Source organism: Asterias amurensis, chromosome 3, assembly GCF_032118995.1.
Source record: "Asterias amurensis chromosome 3, ASM3211899v1".
In the NCBI taxonomy this organism is placed as follows: Eukaryota; Metazoa; Echinodermata; class Asteroidea; order Forcipulatida; family Asteriidae; genus Asterias; species Asterias amurensis.
The window spans coordinates 12,290,136-12,304,682 of NC_092650.1; the positions used below are offsets into that span (position 1 = coordinate 12,290,136).

The 14,547-nt window shown below is 39.8% G+C and overlaps 1 protein-coding gene across 2 annotated transcripts; it reads left to right on the plus strand.

Annotated features, from left to right (window-relative positions):
• Window positions 1–161: 161 nt before the first annotated feature.
• On the plus strand, window positions 162–13,766 carry LOC139934838 (E3 ubiquitin-protein ligase znrf2-like). Of its 2 annotated transcripts, XM_071929246.1 has the most exons (6): window positions 162–320; window positions 565–1,279; window positions 1,726–1,821; window positions 3,018–3,123; window positions 4,411–4,502; window positions 7,763–13,766. In XM_071929246.1, the coding sequence occupies exons 2-5, from the start codon at window positions 769–771 to the stop codon at window positions 4,466–4,468; spliced, it is 771 nt and encodes a 256-aa protein (XP_071785347.1). In that variant the 5' UTR covers window positions 162–320; window positions 565–768; the 3' UTR covers window positions 4,469–4,502; window positions 7,763–13,766. The 2 variants fall into 2 exon arrangements, with proteins under 2 accessions (XP_071785347.1, XP_071785346.1); XM_071929245.1 differs by having other exon boundaries at window positions 162–1,279.
• The last annotated feature ends 781 nt before the right edge of the window (window positions 13,767–14,547 follow it).

Sequence of the window (14,547 nt, forward strand, 5' to 3'; positions counted from 1 at the left end):
CTTATGTGTGTCTACGCTGGCCAGCGTGTGGTAGCAAAAAAAAATTACATGCGGACAATGAAAAGGGGTTAAAACGACGGCAAGAACCCCGACTATGTTGACGCACACAGCATACAGCATTAGTCAGAGCCCGCAATGTATTGAATATTGTATTGCTTGTATGATCATCTCAGAACTCGACTAATGACGACTCTCCTCTATCCTGAATACCGGAACTTGACATGTCGCTGCTGCCATGATTTAATGGCACCACCAGAAATCGCAGTTTCTCTGTTGCTTGTGATGTTTATGCCACAAAGAAGGCAGTATGGTGCACATGTGTATGTATATGTGTCGACACTTGATGAGTAAACGCCTTTGTAAATAATCAAACATCATATTAACAAATATGTCATGTGTGAAATGAAGCGAGAACCTGCCTGATGTTTCATTCATTTTCTGTTTCCCTAACTAAATAAATACGTAACGTATGGAGGATGGTACATCATCATGTTGGGTGATCCTCGTTCGTTTTTAACACTAGCTTAGGTTAGGACTAGTGGTGTGTATGCGTATGCTGTAAAGTCGCATGTCAAGTGTTTTCGTGATCGTGATGGTTGTTGAATTGAGCCGTGAACCCTGACTGATTGACCTTCTTATCCATACAACAAATCAATGTTGTGATGAGCATGTTTTGAAGACAACAAGGAACTCCGACTCACTCATGACATTACATCTTTATCAAAAACCTGAACGTGTTAAACATGCCAGAAGTAATAAAGAGCTAAAATGGGACAGAAAGTGAGTTCGAGTCCGAGAGTGAGGACAAATTATGGTAGTCCCATTACGCATCCCCACCAAGCAGTACATGACCCCTCTATAGCTGGTCCTGGTCTTCATAGTCTTGGTGAATCTAGTAATACAAATCCTGTTTCTTCAATACATCATCTGGCAATGGGGAGTGGTACAAGCAACGGCCACCAGTCCAATAATCAACGAGCATCATATCATGCCAGTACTTCTTCCTATGCAGCCACATCATCAGTGTCCACCTCTCAACAACACTCTAGAAACAGAGCCCGATCTCTTGGTAGTGCTCAAAATGGTGATACTAACAACAGTAGTGGTATGAACATACCTGGATTAATGGACTTGACACTTGGCACAGAATCTGATGATAGTTCTCCCGAGGACAATTTATCCCTTCCTGTTGTAACTCGCAGTCGTGGGAGGACCTTCCCTTTTCATGCTCAGTCACTACCAGCACACCTCTTCACAACACCTATGCTTCTGCAACAAGGTTTGTTTTTGTATCCCCAATGCAAATTTAATTAACATCTTTACTATTATAGAGGTCAATTAAATGTGCGTCAGGGATAAAGAATATTAATTTTGGTTTACCCTTACAAATATGTTCTTTATACCGATGCAAATTTAACATTTTAAATTGCTGCAGTACCTGCTGCTAAAACGTGGGATTCATGCCTCTAGTATCTACATATCAGGCAATTAATGGATTCATGGTGGTCTAGTTGGTAAGACATTCGTCCCATTATGTATGGTAAACTTGGTTGTGATCCCTGGCAGGTACAGGTTGAAAGGCTTCTGACTGGCACCCCTGAAATTACTTGAACTTTTTAGTCTAACACACACCTGACTAGGAGTAAAACCTGGCTTATGTAGTGTACATTTTGTATAATTTCTTCAAGTTTTTGTTGCTATCTAATTGGATACACTTTGTTTCAGGAATCAAGTGCCCAGTCTGTGCTAAATCTGTGCCCCCTGATGATGTGGAATGCCATTTGGTAATATGTTTGACAAAACCAAGGATTGTATATAACGGTAAGTTTTAAATGATCAATACAGTCATCAGCATACATCTTGCATTTTCATACAATTGTTGGTAAACAGCTTTTCGAGAAACAACATTGTGAACATATTGGTAAGTTTGATTGTGTGGTAAAAATTAAATGATTTTTAACTAAGTTTGTCTCTTTTATAAACTGTTAACAAGTAAATATTGCCGTTGAGTTATGCCTCTAAAATACATTATAGCTGAACAGTTTTACTACAATTTATTAAAAATTTAATTAATAAATTTGACTTTACCCTAACATGATGTGTATAGGAAGTGTTGCATATGGGGTCGGTGGGAAACAAGTCCACTTGATAGATATTGTGTGTTATCAAACGCACAATTCCACTTCGCACTCCAGATGAATTTCGTTAATGAGGGAATCAGTGTGTGGTGAAGAGGTTTTCAGCAAGTGGTTTAAACCCGCCGAGGCCTGGTTCTTGATAATTTTACCGAGACGAAGTCAAGGTAAGTTATCAAGAACCAGGCCCGGCGGGTTTAAACCACTACTTGAAAACCGCTTTAACACATTTTGATTCCCATTCATAAATACCTTTTTTGGTAACAAAAACAACACTTTTGGGTCTCAAGTAAAATAAATGCCAAAATTTAAATGGTTCAATGATTTCTTTTAACACAACACCCCTCCAGCTATGAAATGGTAAGGTCCTAGGGCAACTCGGGTAAACAACTCCTTATAAGGGAATGCTGTGAGCTTCGCGCGTGATGTGGCACAACTGTTCCAGCCGTTGCTTTCGACCAATAGGAATGAAGAAACTGTCTTATAAGCATAGGTGCAAGCTCACGTGTCACACCCATGTTTTTAACACTTTTGACTGGTCATAAACAAAGGTTTATACACACCCACATGACGCGCTCTCCACCAATAGGAAAAGCGGGACTGTCTGAGGTATTTATGAATAGCCTTTAAACCACAATGTAGTTAGGTGATGTCCAATTTCATGTTAAGGATAAAAAGTACAGCATAAACTAATACTTTTATGATTGATACTTTTCAAGTGTAAATATGCAAATATCTGAGAACTCAACGAGTGAATCAGTCTGACAAGGGAAATCACATCTTGATCAGGATACACAGGTTGAGGGAGTAGGAATTGAACTGATAGTTGAACAAAATGAATGTTACCAGTAATACTCCTTTTGGATGTATCACTTTTCCCAGAGGATGTCCTGTCAGCAGATGCTGGAGAGTGTGTCATATGCCTAGATGATATGCAACAAGGAGACACTATAGCAAGACTACCATGCCTGTGTATTTATCATAAAAGGTAAGACAGGAGGTGCTACACGATTCAAGGGATGCCATAGCAACAGGGGGAAGGAATCACACCAACAACAATAATTTCAATCAGTTGACTTCTGAGACATTATTCCACTTCTGAGACATTACAAAAATAAAATGTTTTTTATGTTCAGAAAACTGGACAAAGTGGATTCCAAAAACGAAATGTGACTTCAATGGTGGATCTCACCTAGCAATTCAATGTGGTCGACTCATTTCCGGTTTAGCTAGGAATGAACTTGTTTTTCTTATGTTTGTTTTGGTGTCGGCCTAATGCACAATCGGAATCCACATGGACTGTGTACATAAGCCACTTTGGAATGTCAGTGGCCCATGTCTGTTACTGCTGACAACGGGTTTTGTCTATCTCCCATAACCTTTTGACAATACCCGCTGGTATTGTCAAAAGGTTATTGGACATAGACAAAAAGCATTGTCAGCAGTAACAGACATGCGAACCAGCATGATGTTCGAATATTGCTGCATCTTAACAATCTTACTACATGTACATGTACCTGAGGTCTTCGATCTCAATCCAATCTGGTAGTACCTCAATCCTTGAGGATGTTTGGAGACCGTGCATTCTCCATCGCTGGTCCCCGAAACTGGAACTCCCAACAAACATCCGGAACGCTTCTTCTGTAGAACAGTTTAAAGGACTTTAAAAAACTCATCTGTTTAATCGTTCCATCTAATGTGTTTTTGATTCTGTCACTTTTTGTATTTTTGCTTAAAGACAGTGGACACTATTGGTAAATGTCAAAGACCAGTCTTCTCACTTGGTGTATCTCATCATATACATAAAATAACAAACCTGTGAAAATTTGAGCTCAATCGGTCATCGAAGTTGCGAGATAATAATGAAAGAAAAAAACACCCTTGTCACACAAAGTTGTGTGCGTTTAGATGGTTGATTTTGAGGCCTCAAGTTCTAAATCTGAGGTCTCGAAATCAAATTCATGGAAAATTACTTCTTTCTCGAAAACTATGGCACTTCAGAGGGAGCTGTTTCTCACAAAGTTTTATACCATCAACCTCTCCCCATTACTCGCATCAAGAAAGGTTTTATGCTAACAATTATTGTGAGTAATTACCAATAGTGTCCACTGCCTTTAATACTAGTCTTTATTCTCTTTTGGGTTTTTGTTTGCATTATCCCTAGCGCTTTGCATCCTTTGGAAAAGGCGCTTTATAAATTTTTCATTATTAGTTATTATTATTATTACCTCCATGCATTGATTGTAATTTGTTGTTATTATTGTTTTGATTGTAGTTGTATAGATATGTGGTTTGAGAGGAATCGGTCATGTCCTGAGCATCCTGCAGACTAGATACAAGAGTTGCCTTGCCTACTAAAGTTATCAGGTAAATATAATATTCCCTGCCCCAGCCCAAGTCCCCATACAATCACACTATTATGGTAACAGTGTTGTTTTACTGAAGATGTAGAAGAAACACAGTGGCCTTTCACTCTTTAAAACTAACTGTAATGCAATGTATCAAATTGTTTTGAGAAGTTTGATGATTTGATGATTGCCAAGGGTGAAGGGGTAGTGAGCATTCTTTAAATGCCTGTATCAATGAACTGCAGTTTTATTGACCAATCACAACGCAACGAAGGTCCGACATGCGTGCGTGTATCTTGGCACGTGCGGCAGAGTTGTGCAGAAAGGCATTGGAGAGCCCCACGTGTTCTTGCTCACACGTGCATCGTGGGCGGAGCCTACTGGATCGGTCTATTGTCAAGTCTCCTACATGTATATTGATATCTGGTGCTGTACCTGCTGCTCACCAAAAATGCCATTCAGATGTTTATAAATACCTAAGTTAATTGAAGGGGTTCCCGTCAATCAACTTTGTGATTATCTCCAAGACAACTAAATTTCAATCTGCATCAGTTCTGTCATTCAACTGAGATTGTTTTACTTTGTGTTTAAAACTATCTTCTGCTGGCAGTTGATTATGTCTAGAGGTTCATCTTGTATTTCTTGACATCTCTGTTATTTGAACACCATCGACCAGCATTCTCAGGGTTTCTCAGTGTCTGCTCGTAATCTGAGTCTCTCATGTCTGCCAACCCCCCCCCCCCACTCGCTTGTAATCTGAGTTTCTCCTGTCTGCCCCCCCTCTCTTTTGATCTGGGTTTCTCCTGGGTGCCCCCTTGCTTGTAATCTTGTAATATGACTTTCCCCTGTCTGCCTCCCCCACCCTCCTGCTTTAATCTGGGTTTCTCCTGTTTGCTACCCCTTCCCCCACCCCTCCTGCTTGTAATCTGACTTTCCCCTGTCTGCCCCCCCCCCAATCGCTTGTAATTTTGGTTTCTCCCGTTTGCCACCCTACCCCCACCCATCTTGCTTGTAATCTGGGTTTCTTATGTCCCACCCCCTCCCCCACCCCTTTCGCTTGTAGTCCGGGTTTTTCTGGATTAAACCTGTGCCCCTCCCTCGCCTACAATCTTGGTTTCTCCGGTCTGCCCCCTCCCTTTTTTTAAAACTCCGTTTCTCCTGTCCACCCCCCCCCCTCGCTTGTTATCTTGGTTTGTCCTGTCTGCCCCGCCTCCTTGCTATTATTCTGGGATTTGTCTGCCCCCACCCCTCACTCGTAGTCTGAGTTTCTCATGTCTGCCCCCTCCCTTTCTTGTAATCACTGTTTATCCTGTACGCTCCCCACCCCCCCCCCCCCTCCCCTCCCCCTCTCACTTGTAATCTAGGTTTCTTCTGTTGGTCCCCCACCCCTCTTGCTTGTAATTTGGATTTCTCCTGTTTGCCCCCCCACCCCTAACTATTGATCTAGCTTTCTTCTGTCTCTCCCCCCCCCCCTCCACCTTCGTTATTGATCTGGTTTCTCCTGCCTGCCCCCCCCCCTTGTAATTTTGGTTTTTCCTGTCTGCTCCTCCCTTTCTTGTAATCTTAGTTTCTCCTGTCTGCCCCCCTCGCTTGTAATCTTAGTTTCTCCTGTCTGCCCCCTCGCTTGTTATCTGGGTTTCTCCTATCTGCCCCACCACCCGTGCTATTAACCTGGGTGTGGTCTGCCCCCATCCCTTGCTCGTAATCTGAGTGTCTCATGTTTGCCCCCCCCCCTTGCTTGTAATCTGAGTTTCTCATGTCTGCCCCCCCCCCTCGCTCGTAATCTGAATTTCTCATGTCTGCCCCCCCCCCCCTCGCTCGTAATCTGAGTTTCTCATGTCTGTCCCCCCCCCCTTGCTTGTAATCTGAGTTTCTCATTTCTGACACCCACCCCCCCCTCTCTTTTGATCTAGGTTTCTCCTGTGTGCCAACCCCCCCCCCCCCCTTGCATCTGACTTTCTAGTCTGGTCCCCTGACCAAAGATTCCTTGACGTCTCTTGTTAAAAATCTTAGGTCAGGTATCACCCACGGTTAAAAATAAAGCATGACGCAACTTTTTAGGGTCTGGGGTCATGTCCAGGGAAACCATGTCTGCACTAGTTGCGATAACGTAACCCTCCTCCCGACGGCCGCCAGGCCGGAGGGTTACAAGATTCTTTTGATTGGCAAATGACAATCTGGTTCAACACGTATAATTTCCACAGCTAGTCACCAGATTTGCCCCATTTTTACCAATTTTAAGCCAGTGGACACTATTGGTAAATGTCAAAGACCAGTCTTCTCACTTGCTGTATCTCAACATATGCATAAAATAACAAACCTGTGAGAATTTGAGCTTGATTGGTCGTCGGAGTTGCGAGATAACTATGAAAGAAAAAAACACCCTTGTCACAAGAAGTTGTGTGCTTTCAGATGCTTGATGTCAAGACCTCAAATTCTAAACTTGAGGTCTCGAAATCAAATTCGTGGAAAATTACTTCTTTCTCGAAAACTACTCCACTTCAGAGGGAGCTGTTTCTCACAATGTTTTATACTATCAATCTCTCCCCATTACTCGTCATGAAGAAAGGTTTTATGCTAATAAAACCAATAATTACCAATAGTGTTGACTGCCTTTAAAAATCATGACACTTAATCCTCAATGTCTAACTCTAATGAACACTCAAGTAAAAACACCATCCATTGACTCATACTGAGAAAATATTTTTGAAGAAAAAGGTTTATATTTTGAACTTGTCGCATCGCTTTGTAAACGCTTTATTTAGGCACAACGCCTGCATTGGCTTTAAATAACAATAGCTGGCATAAAAACTCCTGGATCTAGGGCCGACAGGACTGACATTATGATTCCATACCGACCATCAACGATACTGTCCGAATGTTGACGACAACACGTTTGGAACATTTCGGATAACTTCAAAAAAGGAGGAATTCCTCCTTTTTGGTCACGTGATTTTGGGTGATACCGAACCTTAAATTCGACAGAGCCTAGTCAGAGATTTTGGGTCTGGGAACCAGACTACTGATTTTCCCCTGTGTGCCCCCCCCCCCCCCCCCCCCCCCCCCGTTATAATCTGAGTTTCTCCTGCCTGCCCCTCCCCCCTCGCTATCAATCTTAGTTTCTCCTGTCTGCCCCCTCTCGCTTGTAATCTGGGTTTCTCCTGTCTGCCACCCCCCTCTCTCGCTTGCTATCTGTTTTGTTTCCTGTTTGCCAATCCATCACCTCCCCCCCCTCCCCCATTGACTCTGAGTTGAATGATGCATTTTCTCTTTATACAGGGAAGTAAAAGCTGGTACATCTTTTTTGAACAAGATAATGGAAGAGTCAGAATCCAGAGGTTTTGTAATGCTGCAGGTATTCTAGAATAGCGTCTTCTCTACCCATTCTGTGCACATTGAGGTCAATGTCTGCTAGTCACTCATGGCACTATGAGTCAAACCAATGATGAATTAGGCTACAAATCTTAAACAATTTAAATCATTGCATATATTTTGTGATGTAGAATCATCCTGTTCACAGTGATGCAATAGAGGTAGCTTGCCAGTTCCATGGCAGTTCCATTTTAAAATAGACGTTACTTGTTTTTTGAAATCTGGCCAATAAGGCAATATTATTTAAAGCCTACCATGTGTACACACTGTTCACAATAGGGCCTTGAATCGTTTTCCAAAGCACTTGCACAAACTAGATCAATCCGAGGTGATATGGTGATAATACTGACAAAGCCACTTCTCATGAGCACATCTGTTTGATATAACTATTGATAACCGATCTGTAAAACCAGCAAAATGCTAAAGCGAATTTAAAGGAACACGTTGCATTGGATCGGTCGAGTTTGTCTTTAAAAAGCGTTGGTAACCTTTTGTTATAAAATGCATATGATTAGATGATTTTAAAAGTAGAATATGGTTTTCGTTTTACTTCATTGACTACCACGGTCATCCATTTATGGGAGTCAAGTTTGTGACTCCCATAAATGGCCGACCATGATAGTTCACAAAGTAAAAGTACATGTGTAAAACCATGCATTTTCGAGGCAAATTTGTTTGGATCATTGTATTCTACTTTTAAAATATCTTTCTAACCATATGCATTTTATAACAAACGGTTACAAACGCTTTTCAAAGACCAACTCGACCGATCCAAGGCAACGTAGTCCTTTAATAGTCTACTAACTACATCATCCAAGGCCAAATTTTGTGCTTACTGCGCGGTGTCCATTTCATAACGCTGCTAACCTGAAGAACACTGACAAGTTATTCTTGTATGAAAATTAATGACGCAACAAAGCAAATCCATTGTGAGCCAGATGGCTGCCTAACTTTCTGGCTATTTTGAAATTCACTAGTGCCTAAGCAGTTTTTTTCTGCTGCAGTAAGCACATAAATTTGTTTAACGTTAAAGGCAGTGGACTTTAATTACTCAAAGTACTGATTAGTATAAAACCTTGCTTGGTATTGAGTAATGGGACGAGGTTGATGGTATAACACATTGTGCGAAACGGCTCCCTCTGAAGTAACATAGTTTTTGAGAAAGAATTAATTTTCCACGAATTTGATTTTGAGACCTCAAGTTTAGAATTTGAGGTCTCGAAATCAAGCATCTGAAAGCACACAACTTCGTGTGACAAGGTTGTTTTTTTCTTTCATAGTTATCTCGCAACTCCGACAACCAATAAGCTCAATGTTTCACAGGTTTGTTATTTTCTGCATATGTTGAGATACACCAAGTGAGAAGAATGGTCTTTGACAATTACCAACAGTATCCAATGTCTTTAAGCAGCGCTATAAGCTTGGGCCCATGTGTGTGGGTAAATATTGTTAGCTTCAAAAGCTTTGGTATTATGACAATATCAATTTGTGTTGCATATTGTAAGGATAAGTTATTTGTAAGTGTCTACCTCCATGGTACATCAAAGAGATTGACCTTATTTCCAGTGTTTGAATTCCCAACAGCATACACTATGCAGGACCACTCTATGGGATTAAGATTGTAAATATTGATTAAAGACTTGCTTCGTATCTTGCATGGACATGTATAGTTGTATTGTGAGTAGGATACAGATTTCACAATACCCAGTACTACATGTACTTTTGACTGTATGTGCTGGACTTTCTAATTTAACAATTGTAAATACTGAAAATGTTTGCTCAATATGTGACTGAATGCATTTGATAAGTCCATAGTTAAACACATTTGAATTTGGACTTCTTGGAGGGGCGAAATACATGTAAAATGACTGCATGCACACTTTGGGTATACTTGTTTTACCCCCCCCCCCCCCAAAAAAAAAAAAAAAAGAAGATCATTGAGAACCTTAAAAGTGTTTGACCATTTTGTAAGAAAAATATGATAATACACTCATAGATTTATTTAGTTATCAAATTTTTATTGTCATAGAAACAGATTGAGGCTACTCTGAGTTTGTTCCAGGCAGAAAAACGTCGGACGTTAGGAATTTAAACAGATATTTAACGTTGGGAATTCCAAGGCTACAAAATAAGGTTGGGTTTATTAAATTCAAGGTTAGTAATGTCTGACATTGCTTTGTCTACACTACTCTAAAATAAAAGGGGAAATAATGAAATGTTATCTGGTAATTTTGTCATATGGCTTGAATTGCAAGACAACCAAGATTTATGACAAAAAACATGACATCCCTTGGTCACTGTGTTCAATGTCATACAACTTTCCAGGATATTCCATACTAATGTTTTTGTTCCTTTTTGCAGTTATTGTGTCTTTAATTATTAATATGCAAACATTTATTGAAATACCTTGACCATGTTAGCCTTGCTCAAGGCAGTCGCATTATTCGCTCCGAAAAGACGCAGCTGTAAACCCACCCGCCGTATACCCTGTGCATGGTGTATGCGATCACACCGAATGACCAACCCGTATACACACTGTCACATCGCACGAATACTGTTCACACAAGTCATCGCACTCGTACACCACTAACCGCATGCGGAGACCGTCAGGCCGACAGCCTTGTCGGATCTGTATCTTCCCGTTTTAATGTGTTGTATTGAAAAAATTCCATTAGTGGACGAAATTGGGGGGGCTCGAGGATATGCTAGTATGCAGCTCATGAATATGTATATCGTTCGTCAGACCTATCAGACAACACAGGATGTTAGGCAAATGAATTATTCATTTTGACGTCCAATCACGCACTTCCCTTATCACGACCTTTGGACCCTATCATGCGTCCGTGGTGGTGTGTGAGGTAAACGTGTCTCGTCTTTCGCGGGCATTATGGTAATGAGCTGACCGTGGGAACTCTTCGCTTATTATAGTAATGAGGTCAGTGGCTTCAACACAGATCCTACATGGCTGTCGGCCTGACGGCCTCCGCATGCGGATAGTGTACGGGGGCATCGTGTCGTGCGATGTTACGCACAGTGAATACGGGTGGGTTTTACGCACAGTGAATACGGGTGGGTTTTACGCACAGCGGCGGTCTTTTTCGGAGTGAATAATTCGACTGCCTTGAGCAAGGCTATGACCATGTTGATAATTGTGGAAGCTATTCATACTTTAAAAAAACAAAAACAATGTTTAAACTTATGGGGGAAATTGTATGGAAGTATTTGATGGATATACATGTATTCATTTCATGATTCATTGCAAATACATAGTGTCACAAATATTTTGTGGTTGTAATTTCCTTTCCCTTTAACAATGTATGTATTTGATAGGATGTGGGCCATATTTATTTGAAAAGTGCTGGATTCTTTGCTGACTGTATGTTGTTCTAGTCATTGAACTAATGGCTCACTTGGTAACTCTGCCCTACTGTCAATTGGTATTAAAATTGATTAGGAGTTTTGATATTAAATAATGTAGATAGACTATTATTAAGTCGAGTATGTACACTGATAGAGAACTAAGCCTATGTAAATTAAAAAAAAGACTATGTACTTGTGTGTGTCCCATACTTAGATAACAAAAAAATTCTGTAAAGAAACCAATATAAGTGATGGCACAAACGAGTTTGAAGATCTATTTTAAGCATATTAAGCATAATATCTCTTTTTCAAATAATTGATAGTTAACAGAGGTGAAGAATCTAGCAAAAAGAAGAATTTATTGGCGGTCAGAAATTCTGCTGTTTAAGGATCAGTCTTGATTACCTGAAAGAAATCAAGATCATGGCAGTTTTGTAAATTGACAAGCATTAAATATTAATGTTATGGTTTGAAATAGTTTGTTTACTTCAAGTGAAACCCCCCCCCTTTTTTTTAGGACAATATACTAGTGATATCCTAATTTATAACACACCTCTTGCTTTTTCTGTATTCTGGTTGGCTGAAACACAGTCACGTGGGATGAACTAATACAGACTATTGATCGTGTTTTGCGGGAATACTACCAGAGCGGGCACTAGTCTTTGCAAATAGTGCCCGCGGTAACAGCGCCCTCTCTTGACTTGAACCGTGAACAAGCTACAAAATTCCTTTTTCTGTTCTTATTTGACATTTATAAACCGAGCTGTGTTATAAAACACCTATTGACTGGCATAATTGGTAACTAGTATAGTACGTCTATTCCCCCTCGGGCCTGTGAGTGACCAGAAGAGGGGCATATTTCCCTCGGCCTTTGGCCTCGGGGAAATAGGTCGCTCTTCTGGTCACTCAAAGTCCCTCGTGGGAATAGACGTATACTAGTAACCTCGTTGCCAGTCAATATGTGTATATTAATTTCCCTTTTTTTGGTTTAAAGGCAGTGGACACTATTGGTAATTACTCAAAATAATTATTAGCATAAAACCTTTCTTCATGACGAGTAATGGGGAGAGGTTGATGGTATAACACATTGTGAGAAACGGCTCCCTCTGAAGTGCCATGGTTTTCGAGAAAGAAGTAATTTTCCACGAATTTGATTTTGAGACCTCAGATTTAGAACTTGAGGTCTCTTTCATTATTTTCTCGCAAGTTTGATGACCGTTTGAGCTCAAATGTTTACAGGTTTGTTATTTTATGCCTATGTTGAGATACACCAACTGTGCAGGCTAGTCTTTGACAATTACCAATAGTGTCCACTGCCTTTAAATGATACTAACTTCTACAGTACATGTTTTACTAGTCTATAGGAACAAGGTATTTGCTTATGTACTATCTACATGTGTCTGTCTGGTATGAGACAGTAACTCGGGTCAGCATCCTTAATAACTGGCTCAAAAATCCCAATGTCAGTTCCAACCAGGGCCCAATTTCATAGAGCTGCTCAGCACAAAAATTTGCTTAGCATGAAATTTCTTTCTTGATAAAAACAGGATTACCAACAAAATTTCTATTTGTTGTATGCTGCTTGTTACTAGTAATCAGCTGTTGTTTGCTTATAAATCCTAAAAATCACATGGAAATTCGGTTGGTAAGACTGTTGTTATCACTTGAGGAAGAAATTTCCTGCTAAGCAAATTTTCGTGCTTAGCAGCTCTATGAAATTGGGCCCAGGACTGATGGTCTCAAGCTTTTCTTTTCTAAAGGCAATGGACACTATTGGTAATTACTCAAACCAATTGTTGGCATAAAAACTTACTTGGTAACAAGCAGTGGAGAGCTGTTGATACATGTAGTAATAAAAAAAAAAATTAAAAAAAAGTGTAAAAACCGCTCCCTCTGAAGTAACATAGTTTTCGAGAAAAAAAGTAATTTTCCACTAAAATATTTGAGATTGATTTCGAGACCTCAGAATAAGATTTCGAGGTCTGAGAGCACACAACTTTGTGTGATAAGGGTGTTTTTCTTCCATTATTATCTCGCAACTTTGACGACCAATTGAGTTCAAGTTTTCACAGGTTTGTTATTTTGTGCATTAGTTGAGATACACTAAAGTGAGAAGACTGGTCTTTGACAATTACCAAAGGTTTCCAGTGTCTTTAAGCCATGATATCACTGGTAAATCCAAATTAGACTTTTCCTTTGTGAAATTAATACTCTTGAAATGTTGTTATTAGTACATACATGTATATGATTGATTCCTAAATGATTGCCATTATCATTTGTACAAATAATACACATACAAAGGTATACCAGTCATCATCAATCTATTATGGACAAGCAATTTTATTTACCATTTAGTTCAGCTTGAAATTTGTTCGTCGAATAAAATTAAACACTTGTACAGTATAAATTTGTTTTTGTTTCATTTTGGTGGGTGGTGGCTGTTTATTCATATACGACCATCTTCCTATAATTCTCCATGTAGAGAAAACATTTTCTCATTAAAGCCACTTCATTAAAGGTACTGGACACTATTGGTAATTACTCAAACTAGTTGTAAGCCTAACAACTTACATTGAGTGATAGAGAGTTAGTGATTGTGAGAAACTACTCCCTCTGAAGTATTGTAGTTTTTTGAGACGGAGGTACTTTCTCACTCAAACAATAAAAGGCTTCAGGCTTGAAGCCTTTTATTTATCCGAAAGCACACAAATTTTTGGAACAAGGGTGCTTTATATTTTTTTATTTTCTTGCAACTGCGATGAACAATCAAGTCAAAATTTTCACAGGTTTGTTACTTAAAGTCACCTGGAAGTGGTATTTTTTCAAAATAAAGCTTTTGTCACCAATATATGTGTTTTGATGAGTGGAATGTGAATAAACAGTTAACTAAGGTTTTAAAAAATCAGTTCTTATGTTATTTACAAATTTAAGAGTAGACTCCGACTCGAGAGGGCGCTGTTCGTGACGTCAAACGAAGCAGACTTTGCCTGTAATGCGTAGAGTAAACACAATTGCAAAGTACATGTACGGACCAAGTCGTGAGTTTGTAAGTTTAAAAAAAAAAAAATTGTTTTTTTCGGCAATGCCGACCAGGTGTATTGCTGCTGAATGTAGAAAAACACTTTTTGAAATGTACCAACTCACGACTTGGACGTACATGTACTTTGCACGTGTGTTTAGTATACGCATTGCAGGCAAAGTCTGCCTCGATTTACGTCACAAAAGGGGTAGGCGGAGTCAGCCCCCCAAACAACTTTATATATTTTTTAAACATATAAATCGTGACAAACAGTTACTAAAAAAATTGTTTTATTGTTCGTAAGCATATACTC

Bases quoted from the DNA above. Each gene is read 5' to 3' on its own strand.
- LOC139934838 (XM_071929245.1), top strand. From the start codon at position 769: ATGGGACAGAAAGTGAGTTCGAGTCCGAGAGTGAGGACAAATTATGGT. The intron at 1,280-1,725 runs GTTTGTTTTTGT...ACTTTGTTTCAG, and splicing joins ACCTATGCTTCTGCAACAAG to GAATCAAGTGCCCAGTCTGT. The intron at 1,822-3,017 runs GTAAGTTTTAAA...CACTTTTCCCAG, and splicing joins ACCAAGGATTGTATATAACG to AGGATGTCCTGTCAGCAGAT.